Source organism: Ornithorhynchus anatinus, chromosome X5, assembly GCF_004115215.2.
Source record: "Ornithorhynchus anatinus isolate Pmale09 chromosome X5, mOrnAna1.pri.v4, whole genome shotgun sequence".
Lineage (NCBI taxonomy): Eukaryota > Metazoa > Chordata > Mammalia > Monotremata > Ornithorhynchidae > Ornithorhynchus > Ornithorhynchus anatinus.
The window spans coordinates 48,649,345-48,667,277 of NC_041753.1; the positions used below are offsets into that span (position 1 = coordinate 48,649,345).

Genomic DNA, 17,933 nt, shown 5'->3' on the forward strand with positions numbered 1-17,933 from the left:
AGTCGGGAGAGGCAGGAAGTTGGGAGGTCAACAAGGAAGCTGATGCAGTAATCTAGGTGGGATAGGATGAGTGATTGTATTAATATTGTAAGTTTGGTTGGAGAGGAAAGGGCTGATTTTAGCGATGCTGTGAAGGTGAGACCGATAGGATTTGGTGATGAATTGAATATGTGGGTTGAATGGGAGAGAGGAGAGAGGAGAGGAATCATTATCAGAAGATGCAAACGACTAAAATCTGATTTATGTATAAGAAGTTTGATATGAAGCCTAATTAGGATATCAGGTTTAGTACTGGGACAGAGTTGATGTCTTAGCTATACCAAGGGCATGAATTCTGCTATATTCCCTTCACCCTGGGCCAAGGGTAGGAGTTGGGACCTATCTAGACAACCAAATGCCTGAAATTCCAATCAACTAGTGGTCTTCAGAGACAAGAACTTCCAGAATAATGTATCTCTTCTTTATACTCCTTTTCAACCCAAAATATGACAGGCCTTGCCTTGTTCACGGTTAAGAAGGAACTGTTGGTTGTATGTTGGTGTTTTCATCTACACCTGCATACAAAAATATTGATCAGCATTAATAGAATAATCTTCAAAAATGAAGGCTAGGATGTGAACTCATTACTAGCACTTCCTTTATTTTAACTTTAATTTCAATTCAGTAATAATAATATTTGTAAAACACTATGTGCCAAGCACTGTGCTAAGCACTGGAACAGATCTAAGATAGACTGGACACAGTCTCTGTCCCAAATGGGGACCACAGTCTAAGTAGGAGCAAGTAGGATTGAAGCCTCATTTTACAGAAGAGTAAACTGAATCACAAAAAGGTTAAGTGACTTTCCCAAGATCACATAGCAGACAAGTGGCAGAGCTGGGATTGGAATCCAGGTCTTCTGACTCTCAGGTCTGTGTTCTCTCCAGTAAGCCACACTGCTTCCCTGCTTTCTGTTTTCTGTCTTTGATCACTTAAGCATTTATCTTGAAGAAATTAGGAGAAATTGAGCTTGATTCTTCTATTAACAATCAGGAGATCCACAGATGGTGTGTGAACTCTCCGATTTCAGCCACTGGTATTGACTAAACAAATGTATCTACCAACTCTGTTGGATTGTACTCTCCCTTAGTACAGTACTCTGCACACAGTAAGCATTAAATAAATATGATTGATTATTGACTTGAGACTAGTGTATTAATCAACAAATTAATACAGAGTACTGTACTAAGCACTTGGGAGAGTACAGCAAAGCAAAGCACACATTTTCTGGCCTCGAGCATCTTATAATATAATGAGGGAGACAGAAAAAAAGGATTGATAAGGAAGCAAAAGGAATGACAAAGTTACAGTAGCCGTAGTGTATATATTGAGTTCTTGCTGAATGCAACCCAAAGGAGTTTGTGCTTGAAGGATAAAGGGGAGAGTAGTATGAATATGCCCTGCAGGCTTCCTGCAGGAAGTGGGATTTTAAGGGGACTTTGAGGATGGGGAGGATGGTTGTGGACAGATCTGTGAGATTAGGGAGTTCTTGTATGGGAACTAGAGATTGAGTAAAGGGTTGAAGAGGGATTGTTGAGAGGTAGGTTTACTTAGAAGGTGAACTCGGAGGAGTAAAGAGTTTGAGATAGACAGTAACTAGTGAAAGGAGCCAATAGGTAAGATTGAGAAAGATGATGGAGATCCTTGAAACCAATGGCAGGAGTTTATGATGAAGAGGGAGATGGGAAGCTAATGGAGGTTTTTGAAGAGTGAGGGTGATCCAGAAGTTTCATTCATTTAATCATCAATGATATCTAGAAAAATGTCTACATTTTTAGTCACAGAAAAATGAAGCGTGCTCAGTAAGGCTGGGCTCCTCTTTCTCTCCAGGGTTACTTCACTTTTCCCTTCCCTAGCCCTTAGAGAGTATGGCTTAAGTAAATATAAATGGTGTACAAATAAATGCTAACAAAAATAATTGAAGTGTAATGATTTTTGGAACATACTTTGAATTTCCTGTTTATTTAGAGCAATGTTGTGATATAAGTACTCTTTAGAAAATGGATCAGAATATTTGGGTTAAATAGAACTGGTCATGGTTTATAATCGAAGTTAATTGTTTCTGCTCATTATGGATAAAGGGATGAGATATATCTAGTGTAGTCTCATCTTTGATTTTAGCATCCTATTTTGGGGAAATGTATTTTGCAGAGACATTCTTCATGCTGGTTGTCATGGGCCTTTATTCTTGTTTGAAAGTGTTGGCATTGCTGACTAAAATTACTAGGGCTTTTTGGGTTGTGGTTTTTTTTAGTCTTTCAAGGCTTTTAAAAAATATTTTAAAAGGCAATTAATGCATTCCTGTGAAAAGAACCCTGAAAAAGGTGTCAAAATTCTGAGTTCTAGACCCTATTCAGCAATTGACCATTAGCATGATAATGAACTTTCAATCCCACCATTTGCAAAGTGTTGAAGCAGAACAAACATGGGGAATGATTTAACTTCCTTAGGAGAAAGGAACTCCAGATGACATTTTTATTATGACTTTTTGACAATTCCAGATTAACAAATGGGATAATAATATTGCCAATGCTTGTAGATTATTTATTAATGATGAACTCCATAGGTTTTTATATCAATTCCCTCCTAGCAGTACCTGAAAGCCTTTCAAAACCCATTTTTGTTTACAGTTGTTTTTGTTTTCCACTCACGAGGAATGTTTCATCAAATTCAATACCCCAGGCTGCAGAATATATTGAAGGATCTATAGCAAATTTTCAGATAAAATAGCTTGATTCAAGGTGGCTTTCAGAAAATAATGAGCTTTGCTAAAAGAAATGAAAAGAGAGGATGGTAGTTTTTTTGAGGTGGAAAAAGCAAACTGTAATGTACTTTGGAAAGAAAAAAAGATTTAAATTATTTTTACCAAAAATATTCCAATTCTTTCACCTTAGGCTGAATTTATTAGTTTTTCTATTATTATTCTCATGACATTATTCAGCTATTGATTAATGTTATGGTGTAGTTTACAGAGGATGATTTGTATATTTGTAAAACCTGACCTACACAAACTTAATTTTAGTCATTCAATATATCCAATTTATCCTGGAGTTTTTCATAGGAATGCCCTTAACACCTGTCACTCTTTCACAGAATGTGTGGGTTTTTTTGTTTATACATGTGATATTAAGCACCCTCATACATTGAAATGATGCCTGAGTTATGATTTTAGACTTTTTTTCTTGCAGAATTGGGGTAGCCTTCTAAAATAGCACATTCAATACATTAACATTTTTGGCTCAAGCATTCAAATGCCTTCGAAAAATGTGGACATGGAGGAATGAATGGGGAAAACCATTTCACTGTAACATATCTTCATAGACTGTATCGTAGAATTACTGGTTGAGTCTGCATAGAGCAAATATTTCAATTTTTTTCCTTTTAAAATCTATGATTTTTTTTTTTTTCCAAAATCTGCTTCAAGCAAAACTCCATGCAGACAAGGGGAATATTTTTAGGTTGTGCACTGCTACTTCTGCTCCAGAGTCCTTCTCAGGATCCCTGGCATTGACGTAATCATATTGACTGACCTATTGTGTTTGAGGCTTTTCGAGTTCCCAGCCCTGCCTTCCATAGCCCACTGGTATCCTGGTCATAGGACTGGCTTCAGATGGTAGGAGAGGTAAGCAACCACGTCAGGACATGATACGAATGGCAATGCAGGGAAGAGGTTAAAAGTGTTCTGCCCATTAAAGTCAGGCCTTTCCCCACCCTTCCCCGGGAAAATCTATTGGTTCAAGCTGTCAAATGGAATTTTTCATGATGTCATTATCTAATGCTGTGTGCACATTAGATGGCATACTTCAAAAAAATTTGTAGTGTGTTGCAGAATGGTAGAATGTTGCAGGTTCCTATAGCGAAATGTAATGATATCGTTCAGAATGGGGATGAGGGAGACCCCAAACTTTTCCCTCCCTTGAGCATCCAAATGGATGACACTAGTCCTAGTTTTTCATGTCAGTCCCTAGATTCAAGGTGGGCTGGCAACATAGGGAAGGGAATAGTACAGATTCACCCCCCACTCCTGGACTGCATCTATTAATCAGGTAGGCTCCACAGTCAATTTGGAGGCAGCATAAGGATGCATAGTCATAGTTAGGCAGTCCCATATTAAGGGATGAAAATGTGGATATGATACCAAGATTTCATTCACATTTTCATCCCTTAATATGGGACTGCCTAACTAACATCCACAGGTGATCACTGTATATGAGGCTAAAGCTACTCATTTTATAGCACCAGGACTCAGGAGGTTGACATTTATAATCTTAAATCTATGGCAACTCTCTTTTTGTTCATGGGAAAGATAATTGACATCCCTGCTTCAATTCCTTATCCTGTCTCAGTGGGGATACTAATACGTCTCTCTTACTGGTAATATGAGCCTCAATTATTTAAATTCACAACTTCATTTAGTTAGTGCATATGAATCATTTTAACTCAAAAATGTGTTTATAATGAATTTATCCTAAAGCTGTGCCCTTCATGATTCTACTTTTTTTTGGTCAAGAGAGATTTTGTTACTTAAAAATAGACATTTATAAAAAGGAACATGTAGTTTGTTAAAAATTTTACCTGTTGCCTTACATTTACCAGTGAGTAGCAAATTTTAAAAAATGCAGTTCTTGAGTTCTCAAATTGAGACATTTGCAGCAAAAAGAACTGTAGTACTAAAATATTTATTAAATTGTTGATGTAAGAATGCATTAAAGTCAGGCAAATAGAGCAGAAAATATATGGGGTCTACCATTTTTATTCTCATTTATAGATTGCATTACGCCTACTCATTATCTTCAGCATTTTCAAAGACATCTTATTACTTGAAGACATGTTCAAGCCTCTACTTCAATACTGGTTAATATTATAATGAATGTTGAACCATGGCAGATCCCTCTAAAATGTGAACATCTTTTATAAATGGAAAACAAATCACTAACCCTAATTCTCCATCATTTGAAGAAGTTCACTATTAGAAATGCATAAAAATCTGGCATTCCGTACAAGAATGAAATGAGGATGAAAGCTTTTTCAGTGGTAGTTGTCACAACATTTTTGAAATTCTTAGGCCTTGAAAATGAGCTTACTGTCATCATAGAAGTCTGATGCCATAGGAACCATTATTTTAATTAATTTCTGTATTTCCTGTTGTGAAATCAGGCTATGCAATCTCTTGTTTTATATTAACCAAACATGATAATGGATATAGTATGTCTCTTAATGTGACAGGAGTGAGTAATGTCAGAAACTGGAAGTGAGATGGAATATCTCTGTGGACATTTAGCTTCCCTTAAAAGGAGTCATGCATTGTTCTTAAATTATTTCATTTTTGTTACTAACTTGAATTAGCCTGAGATAGAAGATAAATATATAAAATGGAATATGTATCATGATCGATTTAGAGTGCTTGATCGAGAAAGACTGTTCAACCTGGGAACTTCATGCTGTATCTTGATAATAATCTGGTTCTCACCTAACACCCGATGAATCTCTGGGTTGTAAGCAAATCACTACAAAACTGCCCTAATAGGTCTCTCAAGTATTAGATTTTACTTTTCAGGAATTTTCCACATTTCAGTGATAACAAAGTGAAGGCATGGACGCCTGCAATAGAATGGAGCCAGTAAAAGATAAAGCAAGAAATGAATACACAGTGCTAATGCATAAGGATATTTAAGGACAAAAGAGAGTATTAAACATTTTGTGGCCAAAGGTGCTTAAAATATGTATTTGGTGTCAAGTCTCCAATGGACAAATCAATATTATAATCAAATTAGCCCTCACATATATTTTAACTTCTCTCATTTTGCATCAAGTACTCAGATTTGTCCTTGTTTAATCCCAAAGTGGCTCTTTCAATTGCAAACATTTGTTTTGGTAAGTGTGATCAAAAGTAAAAACATTTGCTTCAATTGTTATATTTTAAAAAACAAAAACATTTGCTTTAATGTTGGTGGGGATAGACAATTAATTTTGCAAATATTTCCATAAATTGGCATTTTCAAGCCTGTGGCAAACTTTTTTGCCTTCCTCTCTATCCCTCTCTGCCTTCAAATATGCTCAAGTCTCCCCCATTTTAAAAAATTCCTCTGCCAACCTCCATTCCCTTCCAGCTATCACTCCACCTTCCTGCAACCATTCTAATCAAAACCCTTAGAACAGATTATCTGTCCCCACAGCCTTAATTTCCTCTCCACCAACTCTCTTCTCTAGCTTCTGCTGTCTGGCTTTCAACAACTTCACTCCCCTGAGACTTCAGGGTCACCAATGACCTAATTGCCAAATCCAAAGGGCAATAATCCATCCTGAGCATGATCTCCCACTCTTTTAGACATCTTGCACCACTCCCCTATCAGGCCTCAGTTTTGTTGGCACAATACTCCACTAGTTGTCCTTCTACTACTTTGATTATCCCTTCTCAGTATTGTTCACTGGCTTTTCCTCTGTTTCTCATCCACTTAGCATACAGTTATCCCCCAAAGTTCTGTCCTAGGTCCCCTAGTTTTCTTATTTTACACCCATTTTCTGAGATCTCATCCACTCACATGATTTCTGCAACCACCTCTTTGCAAATGACTCCCAAATCTATCTCTCTAGTCCTGACCTTTCATCCAACCAGCAATCTTGTATCTCCTCTTGCTTCCAGGATATCACAATCAATCAGTCAATCAATCAATGATATTTATTGAACACTCACTGTGTGCAGAGCACTGTACTAAGCACCTCAGAGGAGGTAGACTTGATCCCTGCATTCAAGTAGCTTACAATATAGGTAGGAAGAAAGATATTAAAATAAATTACAGATACAGAAGGAATAGAGTGTAAAGTCCTTCACATAAGTGCTGTGAGGGTAGGGGTGGGGAGAGTACCAAAGTGCTTGTTGGTACATTCATTCATTCAATCGTATTTACTGAGTGCTTACTATGTGCAGAGTGCTGTACTAAGTGCTTGGAATGTACAATTTGCTTGGAATGTACAATTCGGCAACAGATAGAGAGAATCCCTGCCTAATAACGGGCTCATAGTCTAAATGGGGGAGACTGTGAAATTGATTTGCAAAAGAACAAGGTTGATTTTCAGATTAAACAGGATATCCCTGAAAAGGACATGAAGTTTACATCATTTGAAGTCTTCAAGGATGAAAAGAGGGTTTTAGATATTTCCTGCTTGTTCCAAGTGACAGCCCAGATTCCATATGAACTGGAGGAAGGTCAAGCACTCATCACTTTTGAGGCGGAAGAAGTTGCCCAAAATGTGATCAAAAAGGGAAAATATCTCGTGAACTTGGAGGATGGAAAGGTGGAACTGGAGGCTAAGCCTGTGCCACTCAAAACAGGTGTCACCTTTCAGGTCCACATAAAGGTTTCTCAAAAGAAGATCAACGTTTCCAACATTCCCGAGGAGTTACCCAGAGAGCAGATGAGAGACAAACTAGAACTGAGCTTCTGTAAATCCCACGAGGGCGGAAGCGAGGTCGAAAGCATGGATTACGATCCCCAGGCCCAAACTGCCGTCATTATGTTCCTGGAGGCAGGAGTTGCTGAAAATATTTTGAGAAATAAAGTATACCTCTCAAAACAAATGAAAACTGCTATGACGTTACTGTTTCTCCATATACAGAAACACACTTGGAAAAGTTTCAGGTATTTGAAGGGATTTCCAGGAGAACTATCCTTCTGACTGGTCTGAAAGACATCCAGGAGGAAGAAGAAGACTTGGAGGATCTGGTTCATATTCACTTTCAAAAGGAGAGAAATGGGGGAGGGGGGGTAGAGGTTGTCAAGTGTGCCCTGAAGCAGCCTCTGACTGTCCATTTTGAGGAAGATAGGAAAGTTTGTGAAGTCAGACGGCTGATCAGGGACACAGAATTCGACCACCATTTGAACTCTGGACTAAAAAGACTCTGCAGGTCTTTCCCTCTTTAGAATAACAAATCTAGAATGCTATAATCTCTTTTTATGCTTAAAGACGAAATGATCATCATTTGGGGGTCCATTTATGAAGGGGAGTGACATTTAATTCTGGTATCGTTGTATATTAGCTGCCTCTTTAGACAATGTGATGCATTAAAGTCTCTGTCTTTCTCAAATTAGATGGCTGCATACCTGGCTCACAACTAATTCTCTTCCCCTCTTCAAAGCCCTACTTAGAGCTCACCTCCTCCAAGAGGCCTTCCCAGACTGAGCTTTTCCATCTGCTCCCTCTGCTGCCCCTCTACCCCCCCTTCACCTCCCCTTAGCTAAGCCCTCTTTTCCCCCCTTTCCCTCTGCTCCTCCCCCCTCCTTTCCCCTCCCCTCAGCACTGTGCTCATTCACTCAATTGTATATGTTTTTTTATTACCCTATTTATTTTGTTAATGAGATGTACATCACCTTGATTCTATTTATTGCTATTGTTTTTGTCAGTCTGTCTTCCCCGATTAGACTGTAAACCCGTCAATGGGCAGGGATTGTCTCTGTTGCCAATTTGTACATTCCAAGCGCTTAGTACAGTGCTCTGCACATAGTAAGCGCTCAATAAATACTATTGAATGAATGAATGAGACAGAGCGCAAAACAAAACAGAACAAAACAAAACAAGTAGTCTGGCGTAAATATCATCAAGATAAATAGAATCATAGATATATATACACATCACTAACAAAATGAATAGAGTAGTAAATATATACAAATATGCACAGTGCTGTGGGGAGACGAAGGGGGAAGAGCAGAGGGCAGGAGAAGGGGGAATGGGGAGGGGAGGAGGAGAAGAGGGAAAGGGGGGTCTCAGTCTGGGAAGGCTCCTGGAGGATGTGAGCTCTTAGTAGGGCTTTGAAGAGGAGAACAGAGTTAGTTTGACGGATGTGAGGAGGGAGGACATTCCAGGACAGCAATAGGACGTGGGCCAGGGGTCGACGGCGGGACGGGGAGAATGGGGGACTGTGAGGAAGTGAGCGGCAGAGGAGCGGAGAGTACGGGGTGGGCAGTAGAAGGAGAGAAGGGAGGTGCGGTAGGATGGGGCCAGTTGATTGAGAACTTTGAAGCAAAGACTGAGGAGTTTTTGTTTCATGCGAAGATTGATATGCAACCAGTGGAGGTTTTTGAGGAGGGGAGTACATCTCCATTTGGTTGGCATGCCAACACCTTAAATTCAAGATGTCTAAAGCCGAACAGGTACATGACAAGTATGTGACTCCAATAAACTCTCTATCCCAGTAACCCTCAACCTTAATGTCCCCCTCAGCTTTCTGCTCTTGTTCATGTTTCACATTCATTCTGCTGCCAAATCCTGCCAATTTTTCTTCCACAACATCTTCCAGATCCACCTCTTCCTCTCCACTAAAACTGCTTCCATGCTAACAGACATTCTGGTCTTGCCTAGTCTAGATTATTGCGTTAATTTCTTCACCTCTATCCCATCTAATCTATGTTCGTGCTTCTGTGTGGGTCATCTTCTTGAAGCATCACTCAGCCCACATTTCTCTTCTCCTCAAAATCCTGTTCTCGGGATTTTGCAGCATGGCCAGTGGCGGGAGCACGGGCCTGAAAGTCAGATGACCAGGCCACTAATCCTGGCTCCACCATTTGCCAGTTGTGTGACCATGGGCAAATCACTTAACATTTCAGTGCCTCCATTTCCCCATCTGTCAAATGGGGATTCAATGCCTGTTCTCCCTCCTACTTAGATTGTGAGTCTTGTACTTTGATAATCTTGTATTTTGTCATCCATGTAGAGCTGTAACAGATGTAAAAGCAGCGTGACTTAGTGGAAAGACCAAGGGTTTGGGAGTCAGAGGTCATGGGTTCTAATCCTGGAGCTGCCACTTGTCTGCTGTGTGACGTTGGGCAAGTCACTTAACTTCTCTGTGCCTCAGTTCCCTCGTCTGTAAAATGGGGATTAAGACTGTAAGCCCCATGTGGGACAACCTGATAACCTGGTATCTACCCCAGTGCTTAGAACAGTGCTTGGCACATAGTAAGTGCTTAAAGTTCACCATTATCAGTATTATTATTATTAAGTCCATGATTATCTTGTACATACCCCAGTTCAGTACAATTCTTGGCACATAGTAAGCACTTAATAAATATCATTATTATCATTATTATATTATCATCATCCTTCTCCACTGTCTCCCCCTGTCTCCTCCCATCAAACAAAAACTCTTCACAGTTGGCCTCTGGCCCCCACCATACTTAACCACATTGACTAATTACCCAACCTGTTGTGTCTTTATTCCTCTTAAGGCACCCTTCTTGTTACACCAGATTCTCAACTCTCCTACCTCTGTCTCTCCACTCCTGCTGTTCCTTGGCTTGGAAATTTCTTCTTCCTCATGTTAGTCAGACCACAGCTCTCCCTACTTTCAGATCCTTCCTAAAATTCTACTTCCTCCCACAAACTTTCCCCAGTCAATTTCCCAGGACTCTTAGCCATATATCCCTTTAGATATTTATAACAATTATGATTTTTAAAAAATAATTTTTATGGTATTTGTCAAGTTCTGACTATATATCAAACATTCTTCAAGGCACTGGGGTAGATATAAATTAATTAGGTTGGACACAGTCCCTGTCCTGCATGAGACTGGCAATCTAAATAGGAGGGAGAACAGGAGAACTAAATGAATTTACACCCTCTTTAGTATTCATTTATATATGTCCTTTCAGTGAATAACTATTGACAGTGCAGTGGATGGACAGATGAGCTGCTGACTTAGAAGTGATTATAGTAGTTGTCATAGTCTCTTTAGTTTCCTTATTTACTTATTTACAAACTTATTTACATAGTTTCCTTATCTACTTGTTTTGATGCCAGCACATTCCAAGAAGGTGGCTGTGACTTTCCCTTTTCAAACTAAGTGGTCTAACAGCCCCAAGTTGATGAGCTTAGTTCTACAGTTTTTAATTTCTTATAGTTAGTGAAAAAGATTCGCCTAAAGGAGTATTGTCCTACCAAGTTCAGGATATTTGGTCACCTTATTATTTTTCTCTTTAGTGGAGCTGAGGAAGAAATTCTACTGGTCTGTATCTTAGGATCTTCATTAGGAAAAAGTCACTATAACTAATACTTGTCAATTTTCCCAACTCACAGGTTATGAGACTGAACACATTTGTAAACTATGTCAATTTATTTAAAAATTTTAGAGTCCTTGATGGGAATGGCTGTGATATGATGTGTGTGATATTTGTGAGAGCAATGCTTAGTTCAGTGTTCTGCACAGATCACAGATCAAGAGCTCAAAGACATATTGCAGATTATTGATGTTAATGATGATGATTATGATGATTTTATTTTCAATGATCATTTCTGTTCTCCTTGACTTAAACACTCTGAATTTTAAGAGTTAAAAACATATAATTCTAATTCTATATAAGCTTTACCAGAAAGCTTGCAATGCAAATGAGAAAGATTTTATTCTCATTTACTTGCTAATTGGTTAGGATAAATTAAAAGTCATTTTCTGCATGTTTAGTCACACTTCTTCATGTGAAACAAGAAGCACATAAATGAACTCTTTGACATCTTTATTTTGAAATATAGTTACAATGACAGTCTTTTAGAATGTATTGTGCTGAAATAATGGAAAGTCAGTAATTAGCGCCATCATAATGATAACTCTTTGAGTCCCTGTAATGATGAGATTACACAAAACATTCTTTTTTTTCCTGATTGTCTGTTTATGCAACAGGTGGTGGAAAAGATTAAGGTATGTTTATTTTCCTATATAATTTCTCAGATTCTTTAGATGTTAGCACCTAGAAAGTGGATCTAAACACATAGATTAGAAATTTATCAATTACTTTCCCATTATTTCCTTATTTTGGCTCTGAAGAAAAATCAGCCATTTTAGCTTTTATGTTCAGTTGATTGAAAGCCATTTTTTTTCTTTTCTCAATTTATAATGGGGTCTCATCAGAGAAAATATTCAAAAGTAAATTACTGCAGCGTGGCCTAGCAGATAGAGCTTGGGCCTGGCAGTCAGAAGGACCTGGGTTCTAATCCCTACTTTGCCACTTTTCCTGTGTTTACTTGGGCAAATCACTTAACTTCTCTGTATCTCAGTTATCTCATCTGTAAAATAGGGATTAAGACTGTGAGCCCCATGTGGGACAGGGACTGTGTCCAACCCAATTTGCTTGTATCCACTCCAGCACTTACTAAAGTGTCTGGCAAATAGTAAGCACTTAACACATGCCATAATAAAAATGAAGACCCCGGGATAATTTTATCAGGCTTGACCCTCCTTCCACAGGGGAGGTTCGAATGTATTATAATCAATCTATTGTATTTATTGATTGCTTACTGTGTGCAGATCTCCGTACTAAGTGCTTGGGAGAGTACAATATAACCAAAAACTGACATATTCCCTTCCCACAACAAGCTTGCAGTCTACGGAGGGTATATAATGAGGGCAAACTTTAACTCTTCTTTATAAGGGATCAGTCAACCAAGATTGCTCTTGTACGAATTGTACATTCCAAGCGCTTAGTACAGTGCTCTGCACATAGTAAGCACTCAATAAATACTATTGAATGAATATCATTAATGCTGGTTACTAAATCTTTCCAATTGGTTGGTCCCAAATGCCAGATAACACAGGTTTGCTCAACTTCTAGTGACATCCAGGTGAAGAACTATTTATTAATTAAGTATTCATATTTATTGAGCAGCTGTGTGCAGAGAACTGTCCTAAGCACTGAGGATATATATATATTAGTTGATATAGTTCAATATGAATATTGAAAATGCAGTGGAATCTGGACACTACATAAGTTTAATATTTTTCAAATGTACCTTAGTTAAATTCACAACTCTTCCCAAACTTGCTCAACAATACATTATGTAGTTTCACCTGACTTCCATCTATTTCAAGACATATGTATTTGCAACCAAAGAAACAAGTACATTTTGACACTTGAAACTCTGACTATCCATTCACCTTAATTTTTGAGAAATCTGTAGTGAATATTCATTGGGAAGCAGCACTGTGTACCTATGTCTGGCAGCTGGTTGCAACCCTAACTGGTCTCATCAGTTCTGAAGATGTCAGAAGGCCACACTGCCCTCTTTAATTCAGGCGGCTGATTCAGCCTGCAGAGCCCTGCCATTTTATATTGACAACACGTATTTTTCCCCTCTCTTGGAAAAGCTCAGGTCAGTCAGTCAATCATATTTATTGAGCACTTAATGTGTGCAGAGCATTGTTCTAAGTGTTGGGCAGAGTACAATATAACAGACACATTCCCTCCCAAAGCAAGGTAACAGTATAGAGGGGGAGACAGATATTAATATAAATAAATAAAATTACAGACATGCACTTATGTAAGTGCCGTGGAGCTGGGAGGGGGTTATGAATGATGGGAGCAAGTCAGGTTGATGCAGAAAGGAATGGGAAAAGAGAAAATGAGGGTTTAGTCAGGGAAGAGATGTGCCTTGAATAAGGCTTTGAAGGTGGGGAGAGTAAGTATATGTTGGATTTGAGGAGGAGGGCGTTGCAGGCCAGAGGCAAGATGTGGGCAAGAGGTCAGCAGCGAGATAGATTAGACTGAGGTACACTGAGAAGGTTGGCATTAGAGGAGCAAAATGTGTGAGCTGGGTTGTAGGAGCAGAGTAGTGAGGTGAGGTACAAGGGGGTAAGGTGATTGAGTCATCTGAAGCCTTTGGTAAAGAGTTTTAGTTCTGTGCTGAGGTGGATGGGCAGCCACTGGCGGTTCTTGACGAGTGATGACACATGGCGTGAGCATTTCTGTAGAAAAATGATCCAAACAGCAAAGTGAAATATGTACTGGAGTTGGGAGGGACAAGAGGAAGTAGTGAGGGACAGTAGTACTTGTATTATATTTTGGGTCCTGTATATAGGCTGTATCTTAAACTTCCTCAGAATGTGAATTCCTAGATTGAATGAATCTTGTTAATCGATAATAAATCCCATTACTCGTGTGAATTGGGCAAATAATTGCAGTTGCACTAGGCATTTGTGAATATGAGCATGATTCACAGCTAATTATCTTACCGTTAACCTTAGATTCAATTGTTTTCTTTGAGACACTTCTTCCAGTGGACTCCAGTTCAGATACAACTTCAAATAAGAAAGTTTTACCCAGTTAACAAGTGTTTAGACAAGATAGCCAAATCCTTTGACTAACAGTACACTCTATCCAGGATCAACAGCTGTTCAAAGGAAACAAACTCAGTAGAAAGTTAACAAGTGAAATTTCATGCCCTCCATTTTTTAGACAGTGTTGTGTTCTTAGAAGTGTCTCATTTTCCAAGGACGCTGCTTCAGGATGGTAAGAGAGTTTGACAAATTTTAGTCTTATCAAGGTGAAAGTAATGGAAAGAAAATTCATTTGGCAAGTTTGCCAATTGTCCATATTATGGGTTTACATCCTCACAGGATGTCTTAGTTTATTAACTATCTCTCAGTAATAGGTGCTACATAGCCATTTTCTTCCAGCTGATTTCTCCTCTCTGGCTGCTACTGTTGCCGTGTCTAGTAGTCTGCGAAAATGTACTATTAAAACATTCTCAAAGAAAAGTATGAAGTTGTTTTCAGTCACCAATACAAGGAAAAGAGTAAGTACAGCGAAAACACAAGAACAGTAGTCACTTTCTTCTATTTGAAGCAAAAATTAAACTGCAAAAATTACCTACCACATTGCGGGCAGTTGTGGAGAAAAAAATTGTTTTTCAGAATAATTCATTCAATTCATTCATTCAGTAGTATTTATTGAGCACTTACTATGTGCAGAGCACTGTGCTAAGTGCTTGGAATGTACAATTCAGCAACAGATAGAGACAATCCCTGCCCAAGGATGGGTTCACAGTCTAATTGGGGGAGACAGACAGCAAAGCAAAACAGAACAAAACAAAAACAAGACAACATTATCACAATAAATAGAATCAAGGGGATTTACATCTCATTAACAGAATAAATAGGGTAATAAATAATATATACAAATGAGGACAGTGCTGAGAGGAAGGGGAAGAGGGGGAGGAGCAGAGGGTGGGGTGGGGAGGGGAGGGGGAGCAGAGGTGAAGGGAGCTCAGTTGAGGGTAGGTGAAGAGGGAAGGGGGAGGAGCAGAGAGTGGAAGGGGAACAGAGGGAGAAGGGGGGGGAGCTCAGTCTGGGAAGGCCTCCTGGAGGAGGTGAGCTCTCAGTAGGGCTTTGAAGAGGGGAAGAGAGTTAGTTTGGTGGAGGTGAGGAGGGAGGGCATTCCAGGACAGCGGTAGGACATGGGCCAGGGGCCGATGGTGGGATAGGTGTGAATGGGGGACAGTAAGGAGGTGAGCAGAGGAGCGGAGTGTACTGGGTGGGCAGTAGAAAGAGAGAAGGGAGGTGAGGTAGGAGGAGGCCAGGTAATGGAGAGCTTTGAAGCCAAGAATGAGGAGTTTTTGTTTCATGCGGAGGTTGATAGGCAACTCCTGGAGGTTTTTAAGGAGGGGAGTGACATGCCCAGAGCATTTCTGTAGGAAGATGATCCGGGCAGTGGTAATTCTAAGGAAGGTAAAAAGTGGAGACAGTGGTCAAATTGTAACTCTGTCATAGCTAGGAATTTTTCTGCAAAATCCTGACTTGGAAATTTTATGAAATCTCCCACTTAGAGAATAATATATATTTGTATATTTGGTTAGCTACTCAGGCAACAAAATTCACTTTAAACCTTCCTCTATTTCCTCTTCTCCTTCTCTTACCCCTAACACTTGCTCTGACTTCCTTGACCCTGACTACACTGGAATTTCCCTAAAATCAAAAGGTAGATCAAAAGCTTATTTTTGAGTGGTTCATAAATTCAATACTGCAGGCTTACATTCTGCCCAATTTTATCACATTTTTAGCTGATTGATAGGCTATTCCTATTTTTCTTAATTCTATAGTAGGACACTGGGGCCAGATGCTTATCTCATAATAATTGTTGCAAGTCTAAGCAGTCATTTTCTGGTAACACAATCAGCTATGAAACATTGAATCAACACTTTTCTAGCTACACTGCAAGATGAGCATCTAATTTCCTGTGGGTATTTTTGAGAGACCCCTGGGTACTCAGGATGATCATGTATTATATGATGCCTTTGCATGGTTTGCAAGAGTTTCACAATAGGCTGTAGTAATGGCTATACTGATAAAGTAAATGAACACCAAGGACACTGTACTAAGAATAAAATTAACTCATCTTATCAGTAGGAAATATCAGTAAAGAAAGATATAGATACATTGGGACACATAAATGCATTCTATATTTCCATCATGTAAGTCCAGGTTTTGATACACACCCTTTCATTTGGGAATTTTATACAATATAAAATTGTAGTGGCGTGGCTCAGTGGAAAGAGCCTGGCTTGGGAGTAGGAGGTCATGGGCTCGAATCCCAGATCTGCCACTTGTTAGCTGTGTGACTGTGGGCAAGTCACTTAACTTCTCTGTGCCTCAGTTCCCTCATCTGTAAAATGGGGATTAAGTCTGTGAGCCTCACATGGGACAACCTGATTACCCTGTATCTACCCCAGCGCTTAGAACAGTGCTCTGCACATAGTAAGCGCTTGACAAATGCCAACATTATTATTATTATATACATTTCAAGAAAATATAACATTGAACCTGTTTTAGATGTTACAATATCCCAAAAAAGAATATTTTTACAGCTGTTTATTCCAAACGTTAAAGAACCTGTGCTTTATGATTTTCTAGTGTGAGTCATCCACACATTTTATCAACTTGTCTTCAAGTTGCCAACAGCACATGCACTGAGATGTCATTCCTGGTTAAAAGGTGAAATCAGAAGCAGTGCAAACAGATTATCTCTTGATGCCCTCTTCAGCAGCAGATATTACTGGGCCTTCCTCCATGATCTACACAGCTGCTTAATGTACCACTCATTTTTGATATAGAGACCATTAGTGATTTGATCAACTCCCTGAAGCATTGCTTGGCCTATGTCATTTCTCAAAATCTTCCACTGGTTCCCTCTGTCACTCCACATCAATTATAATAATGAAATAATAATAATGCTATTTGTTATGGGCTTACTATGTGTGAAGCATTGCCTTACGCACTGGGTTAGATATGTTACCTATCTGCTCTCTTCACCCACTATTTTCCAGTCCACTTCCTTTGTCCCTCCCCAACTTCACTTTACACTTTATTTTCTTCCACAATGCTTTCAGGTGTGATCTTCCTCTGACTTGTGTGGAACTCCTACCTCCCCAACTCCGTCAGACCACGTCCCTCCTTGGAGGACAGGGACTGTTTCCAACCCAATTTGCATGTATCCACCCCAGTACTTATTATAGTGCCTGGCATATAGTAAGTGCTTAACAAATACCACAATTATTGTTATTATTATTATTAGTAGTAGTATCAGCAGTATTGGTAAGAATAGGGAAGTAAGAGTATTTATTGAGCACTCAATGGGTGAAATGAAATTGTATTAAAACTTTGCAAGTGTAAAACAAGCAAGCGATACATTCCCTGCTAACAAGGAGCAAATACAATAATGGAAGAGACAGATATAAAAAGTATTTACAGAGCATTCAAAATTAGTAACTGAATGCACCTATCCATGCATTTGAACACACACATATATAGGCATATATATATATATACAGGTACTGAGGATGGGTAGACTCGTATAAAAGTTTAGTGTCCTCCTAATTTGAGGAAATTAGTTTGACATAAGTCTAATGAGACTAATGTCATTGTAAATGGAGACCCCAGGTGTACCCCTAAAAATGCTATTGTCATTTGATGAAAGGGCCAGAGGCAAGTAAGCACTGTCAACAATTATGCCATCAATAATTATGCATTTAACAGTTGTTGGGAACCACTCCTGCACCTTCTTCCTATGAATAACACTCTGCAAAACACACTGACTGAGCCAGAAGAAAGGGAAAAAGGGCAAGCAGGATAAGTGCTTTGG

General features: G+C 39.1%; 2 protein-coding genes across 41 annotated transcripts in view; both read left to right on the forward strand.

The window, feature by feature from the left end:
- Positions 1 to 17,933, forward strand: part of PTPRD (protein tyrosine phosphatase receptor type D) — a 1,860,044-nt gene that overhangs the window by 408,009 nt on the left and 1,434,102 nt on the right. The window lies entirely within an intron of this gene.
- LOC100089105 (N-myc-interactor-like) lies at positions 5,633 to 7,961 on the forward strand. The gene is given in 3 exon segments (XM_029054658.1): positions 5,633 to 5,659; positions 7,117 to 7,597; positions 7,600 to 7,961. Coding segments are annotated over 3 exon segments (870 nt in total).